We start from the raw sequence: 27,467 nt of genomic DNA on the forward strand, positions 1-27,467 counted from the left end.
CTCAAACGAGAAGAGCACTTAGGTACGGCCAGAGGAAACAATCCAGCGGTGGTGTAGATGATGAATGTTGGGAGCACAATACAATTGACAACAATCTCCAATATACCGATCGGCTCTCATTTACTGTGAGAGTGGTGTGTCCGATAGATATAGTACACTGCGCACAAATATTCACACACACACTCACCTTCTCAGCACAGTGGGATGGAATGTTTGGCCTATGCGAGTGAATGTTTAAAGTTAGTACTTCCTCCCACCCGTAGCTTTGCTCCGCATTTACCAATGAAAGTTAGCCGAAACGGACAGCACCGCCGCTGCCGGTTGTCATTACGCCATTGACTTGTGTCACCAAAGCGACCGGCCCAGGTATGTATACGAATGTACATAAAGTTGCTTCGTTTTTTTTTCGCCTCACAAGTGTGGACTCTACTTTTCGCACCCAGGCTATACATAAGCGCAATTCGGAATCAGTCGTTCAGTTGGAATTTGACTGTGATTTAATCAACATGGACGAATCGGACTACTGGGGACTCGCGCGTAGCAATGGTTAGCGAACGATACACTTTACCTTCAGCTGAAGGATACTTGTTGGTTTACTAATAATTCGCTTAAATTCAATTGGTTCATCTGGATCGGTTCGCGTTCTGCCTCAAATAATTATGTTGCATCTTATGTGGTTTTGTGATGCTAAGTGACCAGTAAATGAGTGTGACATTAATTAGTGATACATAAGTCAACATTTAAATGTTTTATATCAACGTGAATCGTCCGGCAACATTAAGATCATTTGTGCGATCAATATTCCCTCGTTCGATAAGATAAAAAGCAAGCATCAAAAGCAAAAGGAAGAACACACAGCACTTCGCGACGGATAACCCCGAAATTTGATTCAAAACCGCCAACGAGTGTGTCCACCAGGGTTTGAAATTATGTGTTAGCAAGTTTGCACCGGCGAACACCAGCGTTCACTGGTAGCTGAGAGCTTCGCCTGGCCCGCGCGACGATATTGCGATGAAACCGTGGACGGATAAGAGGCATTATGGATAATCATAGAGAAGAATATGGCACTTAATTTAAGAAAATGGGAAGATTGAAGAATAAAGTGGTCACAAACCAGTCCCGCGGCAACGTCGTCGTGAACCGAATCTAACGCACACAGCACCGGGCAGCACAATCGGCTGTGAATGTGATGCGGCTGGTTGCCGTTTTTTGTCATCGCCCTGCTTTTCCCCCTTGTAGCACCTGTCGCGAGTGTTTGTGTGTGAGAGAGAGGGTGTGTGTGTGTGTGTGATTGTGTTCCTGTTTGCACAACGCTGCATATCCGTTCGATCGTCGAAGAAGTACTAGTATATGGGACGAAATAAACGCTGATGTTAATAGAGATATTATCAAGTTTGTAAAGATAAAAAAGCAACGAAAATGGGTGCCGGATACAGTTAGCATAATTTTTGAAGACTTTCAAAAAGTAGAAAGTAATAATAATTATCCTACAAGTAGTAGACTAACAAGTTTGTACTAACAAATAGTTGGGGAAGGGTCGATTTTGACACAGGATGTCAGAGCGAGCTAAGTGACAGCTGGGTTCATCGTGTTGTACAAGCTGCTTGCTTGCTTGCTTGCTTGCTCGCTTTGCTGCTGCTGTGTGCGTTAGTATAAGTGCTCTTCAGTAAACTTAAAATCTTCTCCGTTCAGTTCACCCATCGTCCTGAATTGATCGTTGTGTAACGTTGGTGCGGTTGGATCGCCGAGTGTATTTGCCACCCAGTTGATGAAGTTGTGATGCAGGTGAACGGTAGCGTGTCTTAGCAAGTCGCACAGGAAAACGTATCAAAGTTGTATATTTTTTCGGGGTTTATACATACAAGAAGGTTCTAAAAGCAGTGTGATCCATCGTCTTGAAGGTGAATGAGGGAGTGATGCTTAAAAACAAGTGCTAAATGAAAGTGATTTAAACACGTGATCGTATCATATTATAACTGGTGACAGCATATTCTCAATCAGAATGCTTTAAACGGCATGTTGTTTGCAAGACATGTGTCTCAAATGTTCACATTGAATTGATAAAACCATACATTATTTTTTTCTTAAACTTCATCGAAATATCTTCACATAAAAAAAAATGTTTGTCCATGTTTGATGGAGAGTTTTGCTTCACCTAACTTGCTTACACCGCCGATTGAGTTCGACGAGCCGGAAAAAAGGGACCAAGCGACACCTTGCGCGTTGAGCGCACTTCGAACGGGGCTCGTGCCGTGCCGGGAAAGGAGTGCACCACAAAACCACATCCGCCACCGGTCAAAGCGGGGTGGCCGTTGGAGCGGTAGCTTTATTTGATAAATTTCTTCACAATAAGATTCAATTAATTTCGTTAAACATTCACTCAACCTCAGGTTGCGGGTCACGCGAAGAGGAGTTAGTGCTTCTGGGCACTGGCTTACACACTTGCCCTCGCTCGCTAGATGATGTTGGTTCTGCTAGATCAGAGCCATTGGCGGTCTAGGAAGAAGCAACATAAAACACACGCTTCACTTCGGGCGCCATCTTGCACCCTATCGTGAGCGGTTTGAATGGTGGATACTTGTTTGCTCTCTGTGTTTGTATGTGTGTGTGTCGGTGAAGCATAGGCAGCTTTCCTTTGTACACAGGTCAAGATAAATTTTATGATCTTACAAATGCTTTACCTATTTACCGTGTTCTCTGTAAGAAAATCAGAGCTGTATGATATCGCTAGCAATACGATATTGGTGAAAAAGGTAATAATTGTTTTCATATGCGTGATTGTATAGGTTTTTAAAAATAGTCGAGTCACACATTGAGGAAGGAGTTTCATGGAGACGCCTGGTAGCTCGTAGATTTATGTAATTACTTAGCAGTTGAAAGTACATATAAGTTGAAATCAAGCGAGTTTCTGGGTACATGTGAACCAAATATAAATACAAATACGTATTTATGTACAGTGACGGACAACAATATAAAACCATCTGATATTGCACATTAAACAAAAATGAGATTGTAACGTCAATTTTTAACGGATCTTCTTAGTTTTTTTTAGTAAAACATGTTTGACCATTCACAATTGTAAATAAAAATAAATGTTTGACAGTGCGGCGCAGTACTGTCATACTAAAATAAGTGTATAGTTAAACATTTTAGAAACACGTTCCTGTCATTGTTTGAATTATGAAATCGATTATTACTCGTTTTTTTCGATTCTGATGAAAATATGTCAACAAAAGATATCATGATCATAAGATCATGTTTTTTTTTGTTTAAAAAATGAAATAAGACCATTTATTTTCAAATTAAAAGCAATTTTTTTTTATAGTTTTGGACATATTTTCTTTGCATTTTAAAATTTTAGGATTGGTTAAGTATATCAATAAAAAAGATAGATTTGTTTGAGTCCAAAAATTTTCAAACCTATTTCAGGTTTTTAATTATTACATAACCATTGAAGGATTTTTGGACAAAAACAAAGATGCTATACATAGTTCAGTTGCTGTGGATCATTTTATCAAAATTTGCTAAAGTTATACTAAGTAGAAGTATTGAAATCAACTTCCTGAAAAGCGGACATAAAAGTGGTCTTATATTATTGTCCGTCACTGTATGTACATTAAAGACATTTAAATTTGATATTATAAAATACAGCAAAGTGATATGTTGTAAAAATGATAAAAACTCAAGGAAAAGCTCACTAACAGGCGTTTAAAAAGACAAACTCGTTGAATGAGTTATAAGACATGTTTCAAAATAAATACAAATGTTTCTTTTATTGTAAAGAATGATTATTCATGTATTTAAAAAAATATTTTATTGATTAAATAAGCGTGGTATTTCCACCCAAAATTTTCGTTACAAATTACATTGAAATCAAAACAACAGAAATCATTCAAATGAACTGTCTTTTCTTAAAGCTATTTATATTCGAACAGTTTGCGAAAAATAATTGACCTCAAACCAAGTTTAACTGAATGTCCCAACCCCAAATGATCAAGGCCGACATACCGGCCGACAAATTTGTTTGACCTTATCGTAATCGTACACGTCGTTCTAAAAGAAGAACAAAAAAACAAATGGAAGCTGTTCCACTTGCTGTTAACAGTTTAGTGCCGACAAATAGGCGCGTTTTGCAACGTTTATCGATATACAGACCACCACGAAAACGGGAAGTGTACATGTTTTGCTACGGTTGAACTTCCGTTTTTGCTTCCAGTCAGGGCTGTGCAATAAAAACGATCGCTTTAGATGGTAAAAAAAAACGCACACACACACACAAACGCACACGCTTCCAGCGCTAACAATTAGCATTCAATAATTTGTTGATTGACCCGGCCCGATTAGAAGTTCTGTGGCAGCTGAGCGCTGTCAGCTGTGAGGTTTGAAGAAACAATGGAGAGGGAAAAGAGAGCAACAAAGAGAGAGAGGAGAGAGAGAGAGAGAAAGAAAGAGAGTGGCAGTTTGCAAGTGGACACCGTATAATTAATGCCGTCCTGTGATGTGCACACACCCCACCATTTGCAACGAAGTTTCAACCATTCCCAGGCGATCAGTTCGGATCGATAGCAAACCGTTCGGCCGCCTGGGGATGACGATTTCGTCGTCACCGCCGTAGTCGACGTCGTTGGTTGTTGTTCGACCTTGCGCTGTTGTATGAGAAGATCCCACGATCAAAATCAATGAGCTAAACCAATTGCACTTCGTTGTGTATGATGGTAGAGCAGCTTAGAAGTCAGCGATCGTTACATGTAGTAGTGCCATCAACTTTTCTACCTTCCGTCAATCAACAACCGGTGCAAGGTATCAATGACGTTGATAGCCCGAGGGTGTTGTTGGGATAGTTATTTAGCACATTTTTTGTTCAATCCTCAAACGATCGTATTTGCTCAAATATTTACGAATCGATTGTAGCCTAAACCCCCTAAACCTAAGCCTAAACCCGCATACTGTATGCTGCTCCTATCGAGCACGTGCTACGCTGTGATTCAGATAGCAGGTGAATTTATAATGTTACAGCTACGCCTCTTCCTCTTCGAACTCTTTCCTGTTATGTTTTTTTTTTGGTTCCTGTGCGGAACTAATCCCACTATTGTGCTTGTGCCCGCTCAGAACGGGGTGGCAGTCTGTGGCAGATCAATCATTTGATTGAACAACACCGATCTGGGCGGGTGTGTAACGATCGTTGTTTTTTCGCATGTATGTGTACCGCTTTGCCCGTGTGTGTGTGTGATGACAATGACAAACTCACTGTTGTGTATTCGGTAGGAAGCGTTCGTTATTTATCTGATGGCGTTTGAGTTTGAGTTTGCTACTTCCCACATGTCACTACATTGTTGCGGCGCGGGAAGATCGCAACAATGTTGTTCAATTTTTATGCTTTACGCACAGGGATTTTTTTTCCTACCGCTTACCCTGAAGAGGACCGACATTTTTATAATCTCGACGGGGAATCTGTAAAGATCTTTCAAGTAATCATGTTGTGTATTTTGTTTTATTTACATACAATGGTCTTCGTATATCGTGCATTCACTTGAAAGAGTGACAATTTCATTAGATGCCTTTTTCATCACTCACTGTTATTATTTACTGCGACTACACGTGGACAAGATGCGAACGATATGTTTATCTCTCAGAGGCAAGGCTGCAAGCGGTTGAAGAATACCAACCGCACAGTCAACAATAACAACAACCACGCCATTTGGGGTTTTTGTCAACAAAACGCACCCTTTTTTTAAGGTCGTAAATATCTGGCGTCGCTGTTCTGATACCGACATCGACGGTTGATTGGATTATTGGCGCGTGGTGTCCAGTGGTCAACATGACACTTAAAACACTAGGGTGAGGTTCAACAAAAAGTGCAAAAAATATAGTTTCCAGCGAAGAGGTCGTTGGCACACTTTGTGCTGATCCATTCTTTTCCGTTTGTTTGGTATTGGTTACACGAGTGGTAAACAAACGTAGTAAGTTGGATTTATGAAGTAAGTTGGATTTATGTTTCGATATTAAACTAAAATGATTTCAAAAACCTTAATTATAACAAAACATTCCATAACCCTACACGGAGCACATGCAAAGATGGACAGTAGAATAGAGACCATTTAATTTTGTAAAAATGTAAAAATGAAGTCACCAAATCCACGATTTTTATAAAATAAAGTTAAATATTTTAAGAAAATGATCCTAAACGTTGATCAATTATGAATTTGATTTTGCGATTATTTGTGGTATTATGAAGATCAACACACAACAGACAGTAAAGTAAGATCGTGCATTCGCATGAACCTAGATCAGACAAGACCATTACATTTGAAACAGTTTTTTAAAAATTATTTTGATTATCGTCTCTTTATTTTTTTAAACTCTTGCATGAATCTTAAAGTGTCATTTTTTTTCATAATAATTTTCTCACAATTTGAAAGACCTTAGCAGAAGTATCAAGAGCATCAGTTTAAAAATCGGATATTGAAGTGATCGTTTTTCAATTGTTTGTCACTATAAGCCATGCATAGCGATAAATAGACGAAATGGAACTCCGTTACAACAGCACGGTACAATGTGTTGTGTCATACGCTATCTCCCATGCTCAGGGAAGCTTTAGCACTACAGTCTACAGTCTTTAGACCGCAGCGAAATATTGATAGCGTTCCTCAGACAACGATCTGACAGCCATCGATTAAAGTAAAAAGCTGATTGCCTCCAAAGTCGAGCGAAAAAGGTAATGATTTATAGTGTTTGTTTAAGGCCGTTTTGGAGTAAATCTTAGGATCAGAATATTCAGTAAGATGTATTTAAAAGGTAGGCGAGTAAAACAAATACGAAACCGGAAGAAACTTATCATTGCTCGGACGGTTCAAGGATAATTGAGCAGGGGTAATGATGGGCTTTGTTTGATTTATTAACGAGATGTTGCTGGAGGAGACAGTTCCTGGTGATTTATTAGAGATTTTAATAAATTGCTTTATTTCGGACAGGTGTTGATAACTATTTTTAAAAATAATTTCAATGGCATTTCTTAACTCATAAATCATAAGTTATGCATTTATTGTCCCGAAAACTACTAAATGAGATTTGTTGGGTATCTTGTCTATTTATACATGAATGCAAGCTTTTGCAGGGATTCGGGCCCTTCTCAGAAATCTCAGATTAGCAAATTAAATTACTTCAATGTTGGTGTACTTGGCAATCCATTAAACTAACGATGTTGGACTGAAGCTTCTACTACAACGCAGATGACTTCAACGAGATCCATTATTCAAACTACTGCTAATTCCATGCTGCAAAGTAAACGCAATTCGCATTTGCATCTGCCGAGTGCAATATCATAACAATTAAAAGTTGATGGACATGTGCGACAACCAGTGCATTGCAGTTGAACCAATTAAATATGTTCGCACGAATCACTTGCCGTGTTTATCAGTATGCAAGACAGTTTTGATGGGGTGTTTAGACATGAAGCAGTGTATACATCATATTAGCGCTTTGGAACTACCGGCTAAGCGTGGGAATGCTATTTAGATGAAAGTATTTTGCGTATTTGTATAAGAAACAAGAACAAACTTTGATTGATAGTACTACAATAAGTGGAAAATAGGAATTTATTTACATCTTTAATAAACGTGTTTCTGAGACGTGTTTTCTGAGCTGTTGAACGTTTTATTATAGAACTTTGTATCACAGTTGATTCGGTTTCCCACCTTTTTTTTACTTCTTTTCTAAGCTTTTTTTCCCTTGAATCACACTCTTCTATTTTGCTTGTCATCCAACAAAGTTTCTGAAGCTTTTCGGCAAAGCAAATTTATGTACAGCAATATAGCAACTTACAGCGAGAGGTTTGACTCATGAAACTGATCATACATTAACCCAAAACGGTCAGCTTTGATTCGATCGGTTTGTGACTTTGTCTAGCAATCCATCTTAAATGCTTTAGTTGGTTGAAAATTAGCAAAAAAAACATCTGTCAACATCCGTTAGTAGAATCTTTTAGTTGTTCATCCCTTGTGCGAAAATTTGATGCCAAACAATACACAGTCGCTAACAAAGTCTTCGTCAAAAGATAGAACCAGTACATTCACTTACTGAATTTAATTAACAGCATGAACGATATAAGGAGAGATTTACGTCAAACGGCGCTATGTTGAACGGCAAAGGCAAATTAAGACGATCAACTGCTAACGCCAATTCTTGTCGCCAGATAACGCACGAAAGTTGAAGCAAAGGGTTTAGAATGGGAGGAAGCTACGAAACGATGGCTATAAGTTTCAATTAAACCGAAAAAGACACCATGCTCGGGAAACCTTTAATTGTTTGTGGTGACATTGAACCGCACTGTAACCACACCTCCGGTGGTTCGTAGTGAATGAATACATTTTGTGCTGTAGGAAATCGTCTTACAAGTGCCGGCGATGCTCTGTAATTAAATCACTCACATATGTCGCATTTTACGTGAAGTCAAGCGTATAAATGGCGCCGGAAACGTCAATTCTAGTAAGCGGACAAAAGTCGGTAGTCGTGAGATATGGATACGGATACGTAGTGGGAACGTTATGGGATTTTTAGTTTCTTATAAACTAATTTGTTACAACTAGTCTGTGAACAATTCTAAACCATGGATTAGTGTACAATCAATGTCAAGAGATCTCAAAGATAGATACAAAATAGCACTACATCATATGTGTGTTAATTTAAGTTGTTGAGTTGAAGCCTATGGAGTTTATAGGATATACGCTAAGATGCGCTCAAACTGAGAGACTTATCTAAGTTTCATAGTATTGGGAAATCTCGATAAACTGAAAAATACGGAAACTTCAAACAATCCTGTCGAATAAAGTTCAGGGCTCTATTTATTATCTAAACTTTGCCGTAAGAATAAGGCTATCGGACTGATAAGCTATAACGAAAATGCTTGGCTTTGTGTGCCAAACATCGCTAGAACAGCGCACAAATAGCTCGAAAGGGAGATCAATCAGCATCCAGAGTACTTTCCGGAAGTTGCTCCAGATCATTAAATTCTTTGAGCCTCTTCCTGGTGGACTCTACCAGAGAAAGTTTTCTAAAGTTTTCTTGTCATTATTTCGCCTACGATCGTTGATGCACTGCGTTGATTGCAATCCACTATTTCGACCTTTCAACTCCTCTTTTTAATCATCTCCTTTTTGTTCCATCGTACCTCTTTCTCTCTATATTTCTATGATGATTGCCTTAAAAAATAATTGATCGACCAGACCGTTAAACGCCATTCTCGTATCATGACTACCCAACTTTAGCTGCGCAAGTCTTATTTACTGCAAAATCGTTAGGCCTTGCAGACATATGGAAACCTCAAAATCTTCAGAGTTGCTTTCTTCTGCTGCTTTGAGGATTTCGTCGATTTTGACATAAGTATATCCAGAGTCCATGTACAAAGGCGTATGGGAGTACTGGGAATACAAATGCCCTAGACAGTCTAAGGATCGTCCGGCGTGATAGTTGCTTTGAATTGAGAACTTTCATGGAGTTGCTCAATTTGTCGGTTGTTACAACTGATTTCAACGGAAACGTTCCGGTTAAGTTTTGCTAAACGGTCCTCATGTGTCAAGATCGGCGTCGCTGCCCAATTCCGCCCAAATGAAGGTGCTGTTTTAAATTAGTTTTAAATATAGTCTTCATTTTATATTGTAGGATATAATGTCATAGAAGCAATTTCTCATTTATTTCTAAAACGAATAGATTTATTTGCAGAACAAAATTTATTTTCAACATAAACGTAACAATGTTTATGTTCATTTTGCCCATAAAAGTGGATCCATTTAGGAAGTAAAACTAATTATCATTTGTCTTTTTCACATACTTAACAGGGATGAACTGCACACAACCCGCCATTGACGATTTTCCCCGGGACCTGTTCACCGAGGAGCAGCGCCAGAATGGGGCAGTAGTGTTACATGCAATCGCTAGTTTATATTTATTTGTAGCTTTGGCCGTAGTTTGTGATAAGTATTTTGTACCTGCCGTTGAAAAAATTTGTCAAGGTAAGCGTCAGTTCTGTTTCGCAAGGTATCCAAATTCAAATGTGTCCTACCGGCTAAGTTATTGGTGGCAAGGCTCCATCAGTCTAGGCAGGGGCACGGCTAAGATATTTTAATTAAACTGTAGAAAGTATTCAAAGCCACACAAATGCTCTGCACTAATACGGATCGTTTCTTTCTTTCTCCTGCCGAAATAGCGTTAAATATGTCCAACGATGTAGCGGGTGCTACGTTCATGGCAGCGGCTACCTCCGCTCCCGAGCTGTTCGTCAACGTGATCGGCACGTTCATCACCGAAGGTGACATTGGCGTTGGCACCATCGTGGGCTCAGCCGTCTTCAATATCCTGGCTGTTGCCGCCTGCTGTGGGATCGGCGCCGGAATGGTAATGCTAACTAATGTCCAATGAACATCAACGAGAGGGGCGTGAGAGTGATGAAGGGTGCGATTTTATGATTTAATTAATTTGTCCTCAGGTAGTGCCACTGGATTGGTGGCCGCTGACGAGAGACTGCCTAGCCTACGGTATCACGGTAGCCATTTTGATTTGCATTATCCATGACGAGCGTGTCGAATGGTACGAGGCACTGATACTGGTGTTGCTCTACATCGTGTACATTGCTGTGATGTACTATGATAAATCTTTTCAAAAATGTGCCAGAGGTAAGCATCGAAAGCATTTGTTTTAAGTTGTTTTAATATTCATTTCATAAATTAGAATTTAACATTTTCGCTGGTAAAATTCATTGGTTCTAACAACTGAAGTTAAACATTTGAAAAAGGACATTTAAAATGTATTGAAACCATTTTAGTTAATATTTTTTATTCATGTGGTACGGTTAAGGCTAACTGGAAATTTAGTCAAAGATTATTTTTGTTGTAATAAAATAATATTTGTTACAATACATTAAACGATGACTTGTAAAATTATATACTTAGTTTCTCAGAAAGCTGCTTTCGCTAGTTAAAGGCTAGGCCATTGGATAAGGCAGGTCAAAAAGTAGCGAATTCAGTTATTAATGTAAGAAGAAAAGACTAAGAATGAGTACATTTTATGCAATTGAGTACATATTATCAGGGCTATAAATAAATTCGTGCGAATTTTTTCGGAAATTTTAAACTTTATCATGAAGAATTGATAACTCTTTCAATTTCCAAAAGTATTTTCTATCGTTGATTATTTCTTTTTTCCATCTTTCTGGCTGATTATGGATTCCGTCGAGAAAAAAGAGAGTTCTTTGGACGCTATGCATTCATTGATCCATCTTGTCATTTCTCCAAAGTTAAAGAAGAGCTGCTCTGCCAGGCCATCGTTGCAACGATCGGAAAAGATGATGATCAGAAGGCGTCTTATCTGTGCTGTACATTTCTTTTCAGCATTTTTAAATATTTTTAACCGGAGCTGCCTCATGTGGTAGAGTTTTTCTTGAATATTCGTCCTGGGTGTCGATGATCCCTTGGCTTTAGTTCGTATGGCACAGAATGTCCTATCTTGCGGATCATTCCCATAATTTATAAACGTTTGCAAATGGCTGGCTGAGTTACCTCAAACGTCTTTGCAAGTTTGTTTTGCGTTTACGAAGGATCTTCAACGAGCGTTGCCTTGAAGTTCTCTATTTTCATGCTTCAAGAAATATCCAAAACTATTCTTTGTTGCTGCTGTAAGAAAAATTGCTGCTATCTGATAGAGCATGATCGCCATAAACTTTCACTTATATACGATGACTTTCGGCAGTCGGTTTGTTCCTGCCGAAAACACTTTATTCGGTACAAATGTTGCCATTTTAGAAGTTCATGGAACATACCTTTTTACACTTCAGGGAAATGACAGCTAGGGGAAAAGAAAGCTTGAAGATGACACTTCAAAATGGCAGTGTTGCAAGATTGCATCAAAGTAAAATTGAATAATTTACGATGCTTGCGTTAAAACCGTACCAACTTATTTATAGTCCTGATAGATAAATCATCCATGTTGTTAACATTTGGTGGTGGTTTTAAAATTTTCTAATGCACTACATAATTCCTTCCTACACGCTCACGCACTCTCCATGCAATACGCTCGATTTGAATGTGGTCCATATGGCACGTAGGTGGTTTGAAGCACGCCCGAAAACGAAGATCCCATGACACCTCCAGCAGCCTCAAGTCAGAGTCTAGCCGAACGCAAGGTAGTGTTTGCCACCAGTGTTGCGTTAGTTTGGGAAGCCAAACCACAGCACTGACCTAGTAATGCCTGTCACACTATCCCAACAGTTAATGATGAATGTTTTGTTTCCGTTCTGTTACTTATCCACATGTTATGCTAAATCGGGCTTGATCGTGGTGGCCCGGTTGATGATTTACACGATTAAAACGACCATAACGACGCTGCTGATGATGACGACGGTGACGACGACAACGAACCAATCAATTTAGAGGCAATTGAGGCGCGCACGCCGTTGCGCATTGGACACTTCCAGCAGAACGGAAACTTGAAGAATGTGGCCCATATCGATGCACCCGCGGCGGAATTGACGTCATCAGCCACGGCCGACATCGGGGTGGACGTCGAAATGCAAATTAAGCCATTCGCATCGATCGACTTGCGTGCGCCGGGAGCGGCAATGGCAACCGCTACGATGGATCTCGAAGCGAAGAAGTCAAGCGCCAGTACATCCATTGACCCATCATCGGCGGTGGCGGAGGGTGAACCGGGCGACGAAAGTGTTCCCGAGCGACCGCCACCACCACCTAGTCCTGCCACACCGCCGGTACAGGAACCGGACAAGGGTAGTGGTGTAGACCTGAAGGAAACGACACTCAAGGAATGGAGTGGTGAGAATGGACACGGAACGACCGGTCCAGTGGCGGAAGCAGTTGTTAGAGCACTTGAAGGTGGTACTAGTGCTAGTGCTGGAGCGGATGGGACTGGCGATGGTGCAAATGCGGAAGGAGAAAGTGCACCAGAAGAGGATGAGGATGAGTTTAAGCTCCTAAAATATCCGCTTGGTAAGAGTGCGTTCAGGCAGTTCTCCTGGATCATTACTTGGCCTATCCATCTGCTGTTTATGTTCACCATACCGAACTGTGAGAAGCCACGCTTCCGGAATTGGTTCCCACTGACGTTCATCATGTGTATCGTGTGGATTGGGTCGCTTTCTTACGTCGTTGCATGGATGATAACAATTATTGGTAAGTTTGGAAATGAAACACATGCTTTAGATTTATTTAATCAATTTGTCCTTGGTCATATTGGGTATCTTATTGGTAATCTTAACAATACTTAACTAAGTTTAAACTAAACCTAACCTAAAGAGAATAACAGACTAAAAACCAAAGAAGGCAGCAAAAGGGAAAGAGGAGGGTGCAGGAAAAATTAGGAAGTGGATCGAAAAGCAAGGAGGGTACAAGTGGATCTTCCTATAAGCGGATTGAGCATACGCGTGAGAACCCCGGCTCGAAAAGTAGTTGAATTACTAAGTCCTTTACGAAAAGGTTCCCAAACCATTTCTGCTTAGGGCCTCGGAAGGGCTGAATCCACCTCTGATGATGGGGAACATTTAAATCAAAGTTATGAGACGACGATTATTTTGATTTTAATCATTTATTGATCATTTTGATGGCATTAAAGAGGGAATCTTTACGGACCACGGCCCAGTGGGATATTGCTGAGCAAAGCTGCGGCATTGATGTAATCAAGGAGCAGTGTGGCAACAAATGAGGTTTGGGAGATGGAACGGCGATCTTCAAGAGATGGATGCAGGGTTTTGTCCTCGTCACAAGGCAGGGCAGACGATCGGTGAAATAATGATTTTCCGGAAGTATTCGATCAATGTGGATTCTTACTGTGAAAAGAACAAAGTCTTCAAACAACAAGCATCGGAGAAGTCACAGGCCACACGTTTCAGAACAGAGTTCTCCTCGATTTGATGACTTTGGAGTCAATGTGGGGGAGAAGGTAAGACACGTGTGGAGCCAAACGATCAAGTCCTTAGTTACCGATCCAAACCATAACCTGGTTCAGCGAGTAAGGCTAAAAAGAAGGGTTACTGGAACAAGTAAACTTAATAACATAACATTTATTAGGAAAAAGGCAAAGACTGTTCTGATTACACCACATACAATAACGATCAAGGATAGATTAAAAAATAACAAAGTTAGAAGGTGAGGATATAAGATAGAAGAATTTTTAGTCGTTCAAATAAAAGAAAGGAAATAATCGAGTGGACTTAAGACGTTTCCTTCAGATACGCCTACACCGGAGGGAAAGGGAGAAGAAAAGGAGCCTTTGAACGAGACTCGATTGCTACGATTACAAAGGAATGAACGGAACCAGGGAATTTGAGAGTTATGGTTGCCAAAAGTTGGATAATTTGGAAACGAGGAGTGAGTGAGAGATATGATCAAATGCAGATTTGAAATCGGTATAACTTGAGAGATCTTGTCCAGTTGGGACGAAAGGTAGGAGGTTAAACACATTAGGATTGAAGCAGTTGATCTTTTGGGCATGAAACACATGTTGTTGAGGAAAAATGGAAGTACAACTGACGTTAAGAAGCTGGGATTGAAGAATGGTCTCAAACACATTGGCTATTGCATATAGTATGGAAATGCCTCGATAATTACCGATAAGACTTTTCGCCTTTTTATGTATAGGAACAAGGCAGGAAGAACAAGGAACAAGGAAGCAAAAGAGAAGGTATGGAATGAGGAAGGAACAAGAGGAATAGTTTTTTTAAAGGAGAAGAGAACGCTGTACAATTTTTTTTTAGTACAGATTATTATTTTCAGTAAGGTGTCCTCCACTTAGGCTTAACAAAGTGTAATTTTAAAAACTAAACTTACATTCTAATAAGAAATCGGGAGAACGAACACAAAGGATTAGTGGGAGTTTTTGATTTGATACGGAAAGTGGATGTCGGGGAGGCCATCGAAATGGCTTTCTAGACTGCCGATACCACGTAGTTAGTCCACCGATGAACTCCGGTCCTGCCGTTTGAAGACTGGTGCCGCTGTCGCCTATACCACCCAATCTGTGGACATCCCAATGTGGATGTCGAGGTGTTAAAGTCAAATAGTCCAACGCAGTAAGAAATGGATCATTTTGGCCGTATGTAGTGACGCGGGATGGAATGTACAAAAGGGGGTGAGAGGGTAGGTGACGACTGGGAGGAGTGGGGGACATACAGGTTAATGGAGGATAGCAAGGTAGGGGCGTCAATATGATTGGAAAATATGTTAGTAATTAAAATAGCTCGCGAATGCGAGAAGCGTACTCCTTGGCTAACAATGGAATGGCGCCCAAATCACACAGGCATATTGAAGAATTGATCAAACCCAAGCAGCAATACAGTGCTTTCAGACAGAAAGGGTCACAAAAATCCGAGAACATACGACGTATAAGACTTAGAACCTGTACGGGAGAGCGAGTAGTTCGTCAGTAGCTTGCATGCATTTGTAAAGCACATTTATCGTTGCTCGAGGATATGAAACAAAACAGTTTGATATCGTGCATAGTGCAAGTGTCCATTATAGGGACGGACATTGGTACAGTCATTAATAAACATAATAAATAATAGCGGGCTAAGGACAATACCTTGTGATACTCTTGACAAACCTACAAATTTAGCGGACAAAGAGCTACCAACTCTAGCACGGCTATTGCGATTAGACAGAATAGGGTGAGAACCAGCTTAATAATGGATGGCTACGAGTAAACACAAAGCGACAATATTTAACCACACACGTAGGAATGCCATTAGGCCCGGGGAAACAATACCATTTTAATTTCGACACAACAGAAACGATATTGGACTCTGACATAAGAGGAACGCGGAGTGTAGAAGAGAACATCTGCTAAAGGCACCGTACGATCGGCTGAGTTAGCAAAATGTTTGGTGGACAGATCATATATGCCCTATTCGGTGCTTGCATTTCCATTGCTAAAGGACATAGAGGAAAGGATATGCTGCTGGCCATATGCGAGAACTCCGTCTGGCTTGTAGGATGGTTTAAGCGAGCTAAGAACATTGCGGACTGAGTTATCATCGATGATCTCACAGCAGTAGTTGGAAAGACCGATTGGGGTATGAACATCGTTACAGCATTACAGATACCTTAAATTTCTTTGTACAACTTTATCGCTTTTAGGAAATTTAACACGTTCCGTTCTCTTTCTTCGTGATTCGCTAGAACTTCGTCGATGTTGCTCTCTATTTTGTGCAATATTCTTTCCTCATTGTAACCGTCACAGTCTGCTAGAATATGCTTGATGGTAGTATTGACACCACAGTAACTACATTTTCCAGGGTCTGATTTTGTTACCCGTTAGCCGTGTGTGGTTCTGGAATGCCCAATCCTAAGCCGGGTGAGGATTGCTTGCTCATGATTATTAATTTTTTTCTGTAGTATGGAGCGAATGATGTTTTTATGTTACGAAGTTTGTTTTCTTTTAAATTCCACCATTATTCTAGCCACATTTCTTCTAACCTTTTTTCCGCCCATTTCAACATGTCCTTCCGGGAGAGATTTCTCTGATGTTCTGTTTGTTGTTCCCGACCTTGATTGGCAGCTTTATCAGCTTCTTCATTCCCTTTAATGCCACAATGGCTAGGGATTCAGCAAAAAATAACATGCATCGAGGATGGGAGGTTTTCTAGAATCTGGATGTAGGGGTCCTTCGATTTTCCTCGTTCTAGGGCGGCCAAGACACTAGCGCTATCCGTGAATATAGCGTTAGGTTTGGTGGAATTTGTTGCTTCTTCTGCAGCAATAACCATGGCAATGGCTTCTGCCGAAAAAATACTGGTGTTGTCGGCTAATTTGATGTCACATTTGTCATTCGCCGGAAAGATTCCGCATCCTGCATCATTTCCTGCTACAGATCCATCGGTCCGGATATTGCCCGGATATTGCCTTTGCAGTATTTCTTTGAAGATTCGTTCGGCAACTGAAGCCCAGGGAACAGCTTTGAACTCATGTTTCTTGGTCCAATCAATTGTAGGGCTCTTTAGGTACCATGGACGATCTCCAACTCTGGTTTGGTTTACAATTGGTGGTATCCGATGATTTATCAACTCCATGAAGATGTTTCGGGCTCTCTGGATAAATTAATATTTTACTCCAGGAGACGGTCGGCAGTTACAACTAATCTGTGGGTGATGATAAGAGAGAGTGGGACTGGTGATGTAAGCTCCGGTAGAATGTCTCAAGCAAGCGTGATAATTTGGAGCTAAAGTTTTTTCAAATTTAGGTTTATTTATTGACACTATTTTAATCCCGTGTAGCAATTTTGGGAATGAGCCATGCTTTTAGAATCCTAATTAATACTTCTCGATTGGCACGATGTTTCCCATAACCTAACATTTTGAAAAGATTAACCTGGTTTTTACTGTTTTGTTTCGTGTAGTTGCAATGAGCAATGAAGGATAGTTTAGCATCGAAAATAACACCTAGTATTGTGGCTTTCCTGACATTTGGTATGATATCTTTGTTGTATTTAATAAGTATGTATTGCAGCTGATGTATGTATGTAGCAGCTGATAAAACAATGATTTTGACAAGTGTTTTCGCTGCACATGATTAACATGAGATGTTAATTTTAGCAAATCTTTTTATATTTGTTTGGCTATTCAACTGATTTTTGGATCTACGTACGTATATTGCTAAAAGTTATCTATCAATGAATTTAATTGCTTATCGCTCGACTGTGGGTGTGAAGTTTGCGCACAATAGGCACAGCCTAGGGGGAACAACCCATAAGTGTTCTTGAAATGTGCTATATCGATTTGCTATTTAAAAAGGGCTAACTACAGCTAAGATACTCTGTAATGCTTCGGCAATAAATCAATGTACAAACGAATGTCCAATTGAAATAGGAATCTCAATAACATCCGATTAGTTTGGTGATTGAATTCTACCACCAACACTACCAATTCGTACCAGCAATAACAACTTATGACGTTTTATCGCAATGCCCAAAACGTGTAGTTCTCGTTACAATCCGCTAAAATGTACAATCACTGCACAAGAAGTTCTGCATTTTGTCTATCACTACCACGTCCGATTAGCGCGGTCGATAAGGCAACGCTCATACCGTACAGTAAACGAACATACACATACACGAAAAATACACATACACACACACAAACACACACACACACACACACACCCGCACATAGGAAATCTCGCGTCCTAAGGCATTCCTTCCCCATGGGAATGAATTTATCAGATAATGATGGGTTTACGTCCAACGTGTATCCTCATACCCTTCCCGCAATCAGAGAACTAATCCTTTGAATCTGTGCTTTACCCCCCTTCCACGGCAGGTGATACGCTCAAGATACCGGACTCCGTAATGGGCATCACGTTTTTGGCTGCGGGAACGAGCGTGCCGGAGGCCGTCTCCAGTGTAATAGTAGCAAAGCAAGGTTAGTATTACATGCCCGACCGGGAGTAACAGTGCGCAGAAAGTAATGTCGCTTCTTGCCCATCTCATTCGCAGGTCACGGTTCCATGGGTATTAGCAACTCGATCGGTTCGAACACGTTTGACATTTTGCTCTGTCTCGGATTGCCATGGTTTATAAAGGCAGCATTTTCACCGATCGAACCGGGCCACCACTGGGTCGGCATAAACTCGGCTGGTTTGGAGTATTCGGCCATCTCACTGCTGTCGACGCTGCTGATGCTGTACATTGCTTTCTCGCTGAACAAGTTCAAGCTGGATCGGCGGGTCGGCAACGCCTGTTTAATAATGTACGCCGTATTCCTCATACTGGCCAGCCTGATCGAGCTGAACGTGTTCTTCCGCGTCAATCTGCCAACCTGCGGACGGTGAGCCAACGTAGACCCAAGGGCAGAGCGGATGTGAACGGTTGTCCTAGCGTGTTTGCTGCAGGAACAATCAAAGCATAGGATATCGAATTACGGGAAAGCAAATACAGCATGCGTCCTTTGAATCAGCAACAGGTTCGGGATAGTGAAGGACATTTTAGCCTTACGCGTCTTCCCCTTACCGTTGCCAGCTCCAGAATGGCTGGGTAGACCATCTTGAATTTTTGAACATTCTATTTTTGACTACCTCTAAACATCCATTGGATGGTAGGGTTTGCTCTCTAGTTTAACGGATAAATTCTAAATTTAATCTCGCTTCACGTATACTACTCTTCACCATGTCACGCTGTATTGCAACCACTGTCGATACGATTTTGAGAGTTACTGATGTCAGTAAAAATTTTCCAAATGAAAACTATCATTTTCACACCTATCTTGAATCTCTAGACAAATGGATCTTAACGACGCATTTTGAGTGGATCAACTTGAACATTCTAATTTTGTATAACGAAACAACTTAATCGGTAAATCTGTCCGTCGGTTTGTTGTTAGTTTGTTAATGAGTGGTGATCCCCAAAAGAATGAGTTAAGAGTTCTGACATACTAAACATAGCAGCTGAATGGAATCGAAAAGCATAAGAATTTGTAAATCTAAGAAAATAAGTAAGCATCCTTCCCCAAAACTGAAGGTGTGCCGGAGCTAGATAAAATTTGTAGAGTAACACATTGGACAGTTAAGGTTTACCAATTTATGGTAGCAAGACAGAAGGCCTCGTAGCTGCAACAAATTAACGCGCATTAATTTTGTGCAGCGACACATGGACACAGTGCGGTTGTGTGAGCAACACCGTAATTCCCACAGCTTCTTCCAGCAGAAACTCACACCTTCTCCTTCTCCGCCAAAGACTGGAGCTTGCTGGGCGCAATGTATTGCACGTGTACCACGTCACGTAGGTGTTAGCACTAGAGCTCCTCGAAATCCCCAACGTTGTTTAAACGCGGGAACGTTGCTGGTCTGTATCCCGAGTGAGCCTTGTAGAAGCGCGATTTATAGTTGATCTGTTGTAAATATTATACCTCCATCCTCCGGAACGCCTTTCACGACCTCTCTCTCTCCCAGGGGAACCTTCGGGAGATAACCCTATCGAACTAATCGTTCTCTTTCCGTTAAGTTGTACGATCTCTTCAGCAGAGAAAAAAAAGCGCGTGTATCAAAAAGAAAGACAAACAATACTAAAAAAAAACTAATAATACCGATTTTGTGTGTGTGAGTGTGTTTCAAAAGCTAGTAGTGAATTATGAATATACAGAAATACATGTTACATTCCTAAGATACGAAAGCGGTGTATTTTGGTATGGTAGAGTATTAGTAAGATGGTTAAGCATTCTTCTTTTTGACTTAACGCGACCTACTAGGTCACGCTGGCCATCGAATGGTTTGCTAGACTTGCCGATACGACGTAATTGGATAGTCAAGTCCTCACACTAGGGGGGGATTTGAACCCCGCTCCTGCCGTGTAAAGACCGGAGCAGCTGTCGCCAACACCTAGAAGCCGTCCCGGTCTTCTTAACCTAAAAATCTTCAAAAGACAAGTTCATGTCAAGCAAGACGGATGTTTGAAATATTTCCAGGATGTTGATACAGCAACCACTGAAATGATTGCGTGCTTAGACGCATGCGTAAACGGCTAGAACCTCTTGCAAACTGTGCCACGTTGCCGTATTTTTCCAGCGTTCGTTAGATGACATCGACAAATCACACTCTGTTCATTCTTCTTCAGCATTCGAATGCACAAACGAAACGAGCACTATCACTGTCGTGCAAATATTGATGTTGATGATACTACACACTACACGAAAGCAACCATCAAAGACTCCAAGAATCCACACCTGTTAATCTGGAGATATGATTTTCGACGTTATGTTTATGATGAACATATTCTGGAATTTCTTCACTAAATTAATACCATTGAGCTCTTTGGGAGCGATTGGAACTGATTGTTTCTTCTAAAGCCTTAGCTATAGCTTTACCATATCGCAGCATCCACCTATCGCAACTACTTCTTCGGATGAGCGTTGTTGCATTTCTGTCGCTTATCTCTGGCGTGCACAAGTTGACCAATCTGCCAGGGAAAAGGGACAACAGCGCACACGCCCCGTACGTGTAAAGCGCACAGGATGGCATGGGATGGATGTAGTTGTTGATTTATGATCGCCACAGTACACTCGCAACGGGCTGCACCGCAAACAGCAGCTTACCGCTTACCAATCTGACAACATCCGCATCTTGACACTCGGTATCGGGAGCGTTGGTTGTGGTGCCGAACGAGCGGGACAGATGCTGTAGATTGCGCCGGACAATGTATTGAGAAATTGGACTATAAAAGCGCACCGGAACGAGCAGATTGACTTTCTGTATCTAGCGAGCTGTGGAGGCGTGTGACAGTAGCGGACAATTCCAAAGGACGCACGTTGCCCACGAAGCTGAAAGTGCATCGGTGAAGCGTACATAGTCAACGTCGAAACAAAACCGCCAACCGTTATCACCGTTTGGGCGGCTCGTGAGATGGTAAAACCTGGGACTAAAACGTTAAACGAAAACTCGTTCCTTGGCATTCGCAGCCGTCGTATACGGATTGCGTTTGTACTGCGTGTGCTATTTGTGCTGTGTTTAGGTTCGTTGCATGTGTTAAACTTTGCGCTCAATCCGACCGGTAGCAAGGCGACCAGTAATGGCTTCCGAGCAGTTGCAATCGGTGATTCTTATGGATCGCGCAAACTGCTAGCAATTCCTCAGAGTGAAGTGGAACTGTTGGATCTGCTGAACGGAACACTTCCACCAGAGCTCGGTACGAACGTTCCACCAGTGGACGGGGTAACAAACGTTACCGACCCACCAGATGAAACGGAGCGCAACTGTACGCCGGCCGCCATCTTTGAATTTCCATCCGATGGATTTACGCGCGAGGATCGACGACACGGTTGGATATTGGTGCACGTGGTTATTGCTTGCTACTGCTTCTGGCTGCTTGCCATTGTGTGCGATGACTACTTTGTTCCTGCGATCGAGTTAATGTGTAAAAGTAAATCACACGACACATGATGGCTAACTGAAGTGTTCCGCGAATGCTAAATACCACTCTTTCTTAACGATTGTAGAGCTACAGGTAAAGGAAGATGTGGCGGGTGCAACGTTTATGGCAGCGGCTTCCTCTAGCCCAGAGTTATTTATCAATTGCGTAGGTACGTTTGTCACCAAGGGTGATCTTGGTGTGGGTGCCGTCGTCGGATCGGCAGTGTTTAATATTTTAGCAGTACCAGCGGTTTGCGGACTCTTGGGTGGACAGGTGAGCATCCTTTCTCTAGAGAACATGCCATTTGTAAACTAATTCTCGCTCTGTTCGTGATTAGGTCGTGCAGCTACGATGGTGGCCCGTGACACGAGATTCCATGATGTATGGAATGGCAGTGATAGGTTTAATTGCGGTCCTCTACGATGACCGGGTAATGTGGTACGAGGCTACAGTACTAGTGTCGGCTTATGTGCTATACATTACAGGTGAGTTGTAAGCCCCGACAGTCAAATATGATCTCAAATAATAGCAAAAGTTCCCTCAAAGTGACCTTTGTAGGGAGTTACATTATCTGCAACTACAGCGTTATGTCACATTTTTTTTATAGAAGCATTCTGTTATCTTTAAAATCGGTTGTCATTAAGTCTTAAATTGCCTATCCTGGCTAATACAAAACATATCAAATTATTTTAAAATTACATTGTAAAGCTCAATGCTCCCGGCAAAACAATAGACAACTCCCAGCAGCTGGTCAAATTCGCAAGTAGGTGCGCGAAAGGGGTTTATTTGTTTTAAACTGCACATGTCATCCTGCAATGTAGGTTGCGGCACACGGTAACGGTGCACTTGCGATGGCCGATAAGACGCACGAACAATAATAAATGCCACAAGACGACGAACCGCAAAGCGCAACAATGTAGGCCAAACGAAGATGGATGGACTTGGACGTAGGATAAATATCTTAATCTTTCGTCACTTTCGGTTCGGCCACTGTGCGGTTTGTTCAAAATGGCACTGAACTTGACATAGGCTATCTGTATCTTGCTCTTTTTCGGCAACACCGACCGAACCGTTTGGATAAGCATCTTCTTCGGAACTTCTTGCTTTACGGTCGGTTTCGGTGAGAATGGAGTATGGAGATGATACATTAATTATCTCACTGTTTTCTCAGCGAATAGCGTACCAGGTGGATTGGTTATTTAAGCAACACTTTGTCGTGTGCCAGTGTAATAAATTTTTGGTCAGAGATCACTTCAAGTTGCATCCAAATATTACGACGTGCGTCATGATTGAAACCTATTCCATGAACATTATCGCATGTAAATATTGATTCGTTGTTGACGCACAGTTAGTGTGAGAATGGCCGAAAAGATCGTTAAATATGCGGCACCCAAATAAGTAGAGTTTCCTGCACCAAAGATCTTGGGATATGGTTAGAGGAAAACCTTTCATTTCTTACGCACATTCACCCCGTTGTTAATAAAGCTAATAAAACATTGGGCCTCTATTTTCGTACGGCGTTCGAAATATGAGACCCATTGTGCCTAAAGGCTCTGTACTGCTGCTGGGTTTGCTCCACTTTGGACTATGCCATCTGATCGTAATCTGTACTCCAGCCGGAACTACTTTTATGCAGAGGCTAGAAAGGGTCCAAAGGAAATTTACGAGATTTCAGGCCGTAGATTTCTACATGGCTACAATGCCCCTGTGCCCTCGTATTCTCTCCGTTACCGTTTGCTGGGCCTGTCTGATGCAAGATCTCGGCATTCGCATGCACAGTCAGTCATACTTCATCGCTAGTATCCTTTCCCATGAACTCGCCGTTCCTTTCCTTCTCTCTTCTTAACTTCATGATAGACCACCTATCTTTATCCCTTCCAGTCGTTCGATTTGTGACCAGAATGATCCTTGGTTAAGAGCGTGCGTCTCGTTTGATAGGGATCATCAAATGTTTGACTTCAATCTTCTTATTTCCGTACCCGTTTCATGGTCTCAACAATTGCCTTGCAGCCTCCATCATAAATGTTTTCCTATCCCTTTTTCACCCTACCCTAGTTTTAAGTAATCTAAATTGCTAAACCGCAAGGGCTGACAATATAATTATTAAATAAGTAACTACATAAATAATGCTGTTGAAAATACAAAAATGGTTTACTGATCAATAGAACTAATCACTGTTATTCGTCTCATGAAGATGTGATCAAATGTTGGAGGGATTCTAGTTTCAATGTTCTCTTTCAAAATGTTCTGCCTCTTTGGTGTGAACACTTTCTTCTATTCTGTCCAACGCCTCTATTGCTTTTGCTATTTCGAATTTCTTAAATACATTTTCTTCAGTCATGGCCCTGCATGTGTATGGAAATTTCCCTAACATTGTTCCATTGTTTTTTACTCTGTTTTTAGCAATGTACTGCAATGATACGATCAATCGCTTTATGTCGAAAACCTTCCGCCGTAAATCATACATTCGTCCATACACCGAGGTAACGGAAATTTCCCCACTCCTTTCCAATGGAGCGAACGGCAAGTCAACACCTGCTGCCGGTACCAAGAACGGTACCAACGGCCAACACGCCTGCGACAGTGATGCTAGCGACGATAGCTTCGAGGAGTACGGTAAGTGGCGTGAATAGTGCTTCACCTGAACTTCACCTCAAGACCTCTCTCGATTAAAAGTTCGCCTGTTACTTTCGATGTTTTCGCGCCCTCCAGAGCTGGCCACCTCACCCTGGAACCATCGAGACGATAGCCTTATAGCGTTTGTGTGTCGCTGGCCGATCACCTTCATCCTTTGGGCAACGATCCCGGACTGTCGGCGGTATCCCCGGTTACGGTTGGTAACGTTCTTCGCATGCATCTTCTGGATTGGCATTACGTCCTATTTTGTCGCATTTCTCATCACCGTCGTTGGTAAGTCCTGATCATCCCTCTATTCTCTGCTGGCCAACCACCTTCTCAAAGATAATCAACCCTTCTTTCGCTACTTTCAAGGTGATACGATCGACATACCGGACTCGGTTATGGGGCTAACGTTTTTGGCAGCGGGAACCAGCGTGCCGGAAGCCGTTTCCAGCATTATCGTGACGAACCAGGGTCATGGTGAGATGGGCATCAGCAATTCGATAGGATCGAACACGTTTGACATTCTGCTATGTCTGGGGTTGCCATGGCTAATTAAATCACTTGCTTTCCCGGCTGTGCCTGGTGAACGGTGGGTTTCTCTTAACTCTTCCGGACTTACCTACTCCGCCATCTCACTACTGTCGACACTGTGCGGGCTGTACACGGCGTTTTGGTGCAATCGCTTCAAACTTGATTGGAAAGTGGGTCTGACCTGCCTTTCGATGTACATCGGCTTTCTCACGGTATCGAGCCTGATTGAGCTGAATGTGTTCTTCCCAGTGAATGTTCCCACTTGTCCCCACTGATATTTGCTGTAGGCAATGCTACGAAGGGATTATCGGTCAACAGTGGTTGGGATTCGTCGAGCATGACTAGAATAGGGTCAAATACTATTTCCTAGATAGTTAATACGAACGGAATACGGTTTAAAGCATAGTTTAATTGTGAATAAAGATATCAGCTGTGACTCGTTGGGCATGTTCAATAAATATGGAAAAAAAACAATATTGTAAAACCACATTTTTTGAACCCATTTTAAAATAACGTATGTATCACAAAATATGCTAAGGATTTTTCGTGTGGATTTAAGGATCATCTAAGGACAGCCGTACACGATGATTATAAGCAGAATGGGATTTTCAAAAGTCACCAATTTTCCAGTGTTTTGAGTACTAAGAACGAAGTTTTGAGTTCTGCCAGGCATCCCAGATAGCTTGTTGGCAGCGTGACAGCCGTGCTTAAGAAGCTATAAGGTATCGGTTGGAAAACAGCCCGAAAAACTGATATGGCGATAAGATACCCTTAAGCATTCTTTGGATTGAATGTTCATAGTTTTATTTGTTGTACATTAAACTTTGTATTCCTTAAAGTATCTTTAACATGATTTCATTATAGCCCTCAGAGTTCCAAATATCTATCGTATTTTCAATCATTTTTTTCCATGTTTATGACAAAATATTTCAATGATCAGATAAATTGAAATTCAACACAAGCGGTGTGAACAATACGGCACTGGACCGTCATAATTAATTATAAAAAAATAAATAAATAAAGATAAATTGAAATATCTTTTCTTCTTTTTCTTGGCCTAATGACCTTCTACTAGGTCACACCGGCTGATCATCTAATAGCTTACTAAACTTGCAGAAATCACGTAGTTGGAAAGTCAAGTCCTCACTACGTTTGACCGGTCTCGGTCAGGATTTGAACTCCAGTCCTGTCGTGTGAAGAACGACGCTCTTGTCGCATCATCACCAAGCCACCAACGAAATAGCTATTACCAATGGTGAGTATAAGGGAAGGGAGAACCCCCAGCTGATAAGGAAAGCCCCGAATCCATAAAAAGCCTTTTCATCCCGGTCAGCATGTTCAATGTGACCCGCCACTGGCTATTACCTAAATGATAAAAAAACCAGAGACGTATGCAAATTTTTCAGTAGAAAATTCGGGGTTTCAAATGTATTTTCATTTCAGGGCAAAAGCAAAGAATATCCCGTACTAAAGCTGATGGAAGAACACAATGGTATGCTTTCAAAAAGATCAACAAGATTCTGTATATTGATATTGTTATACAAAAACTCCGGTCGGAGCCCTTAATGTATGCCTGAGCTGTAGACGCATTCATATTGAACGATTGATAAAGTAGGAGGAAAGTATATCTCTGCCGATAGTTAAGACATTCGAAGAAGAGCTTCACAACTCCTTTGCGTAGTATTGAGGATACGTTATTAGGAGCAATCCTAAACCGAAACACTTTTCCAATCTTTCTTTGGGAGACAGAAGAGCTAAAATGTTGATTAGCTACTGTAAGGTTGTCTTGGAGAGAATGCCAATGCCTTTCAGTAGCTAAACATAATTATGCATTGTAGCAATACTCATGGCTTTATCATCATAATGGAGATGTGAAATAAATCATGAGTATCCTTGCCATGTAGGATGCACATGGGTAAGAATTCGGTATGTGTGCCAGCCAGCGCATAATTAGATTGGATTGAGCATCAATGCGATGAAGACAAAATACCTGCTTGCCGGAGGCTCTGATCGTGATAGAGCCTGAATGGGGAGCAGTGTGTTAGGCGACGGCGACAACTTTGAGGTAGAAGAGGAGTTCTGCTATCTTGGGACAATCGTAACTTTGGATGAGTATGTCAGCAGTGAAATCCGGAGAAGCATTGTTTAAGAGACTCGTGCCTACTACGGCCTTCGCCGTCTGCTGAGATCCAGAAGACTTCAAGACCGCACTAAATGTGAGATATATCGCACACTGATTTGTCCGGCGGTCCTATATGGCCACGAGTCTTGGACCATCCGAGCGGAGGACGCAAACGCTCTTTTCGTGTATGAGCGACACATCTTCCGGACCATCTTTGGCGGTGTGTTCGAGCATAGAGTGTGGAGGAGAAGGATGAACCACGAGCTTGCTGAGCTATAAGGAGAACCGGACATCCTGACGG

The 27,467-nt window shown here is 41.5% G+C and overlaps 3 protein-coding genes across 4 annotated transcripts in view; 2 read left to right on the forward strand and 1 right to left on the reverse strand.

The window, feature by feature from the left end:
• LOC126556257 (proteasome subunit beta type-5-like) overlaps positions 1-27,467 on the reverse strand; it is a 375,585-nt gene that overhangs the window by 265,560 nt on the left and 82,558 nt on the right. The gene's annotated exons all lie outside the window — the stretch shown is intronic.
• LOC126556012 (sodium/potassium/calcium exchanger 4) lies at positions 491-18,943 on the forward strand. The gene is made up of 8 exons (XM_050211169.1): positions 491-546; positions 9,834-10,007; positions 10,202-10,389; positions 10,481-10,667; positions 12,095-12,172; positions 12,420-13,175; positions 18,311-18,412; positions 18,487-18,943. The coding sequence occupies exons 1-8, from the start codon at positions 507-509 to the stop codon at positions 18,819-18,821; spliced, it is 1,860 nt and encodes a 619-aa protein (XP_050067126.1). The 5' UTR covers positions 491-506; the 3' UTR covers positions 18,822-18,943.
• LOC126556031 (sodium/potassium/calcium exchanger 4-like) lies at positions 21,364-25,343 on the forward strand. Of its 2 annotated transcripts, none has more exons than XM_050211193.1 (6): positions 21,364-21,900; positions 21,977-22,164; positions 22,229-22,376; positions 24,295-24,507; positions 24,568-24,801; positions 24,883-25,343. In XM_050211193.1, the coding sequence occupies exons 1-6, from the start codon at positions 21,384-21,386 to the stop codon at positions 25,317-25,319; spliced, it is 1,737 nt and encodes a 578-aa protein (XP_050067150.1). In that variant the 5' UTR covers positions 21,364-21,383; the 3' UTR covers positions 25,320-25,343. The 2 variants fall into 2 exon arrangements, with proteins under 2 accessions (XP_050067150.1, XP_050067151.1); XM_050211194.1 differs by having other exon boundaries at positions 24,604-24,801; positions 24,883-25,342.

This window comes from Anopheles maculipalpis, chromosome 2RL, assembly GCF_943734695.1.
Source record: "Anopheles maculipalpis chromosome 2RL, idAnoMacuDA_375_x, whole genome shotgun sequence".
In the NCBI taxonomy this organism is placed as follows: Eukaryota; Metazoa; Arthropoda; class Insecta; order Diptera; family Culicidae; genus Anopheles; species Anopheles maculipalpis.

Bases quoted from the DNA above. Each gene is read 5' to 3' on its own strand.
- LOC126556012 (XM_050211169.1), top strand. From the start codon at position 507: ATGGACGAATCGGACTACTGGGGACTCGCGCGTAGCAATG. The intron at 10,008-10,201 runs GTAAGCGTCAGT...CTGCCGAAATAG, and splicing joins CGTTGAAAAAATTTGTCAAG to CGTTAAATATGTCCAACGAT. The intron at 10,390-10,480 runs GTAATGCTAACT...ATTTGTCCTCAG, and splicing joins GTGGGATCGGCGCCGGAATG to GTAGTGCCACTGGATTGGTG.
- LOC126556031 (XM_050211193.1), top strand. From the start codon at position 21,384: ATGGTAAAACCTGGGACTAAAACGTTAAACGAAAACTCGTTCCTTGGC. The intron at 21,901-21,976 runs GTAAATCACACG...TAACGATTGTAG, and splicing joins GATCGAGTTAATGTGTAAAA to AGCTACAGGTAAAGGAAGAT. The intron at 24,508-24,567 runs GTAAGTGGCGTG...CTCGATTAAAAG, and splicing joins CGATAGCTTCGAGGAGTACG to TTCGCCTGTTACTTTCGATG.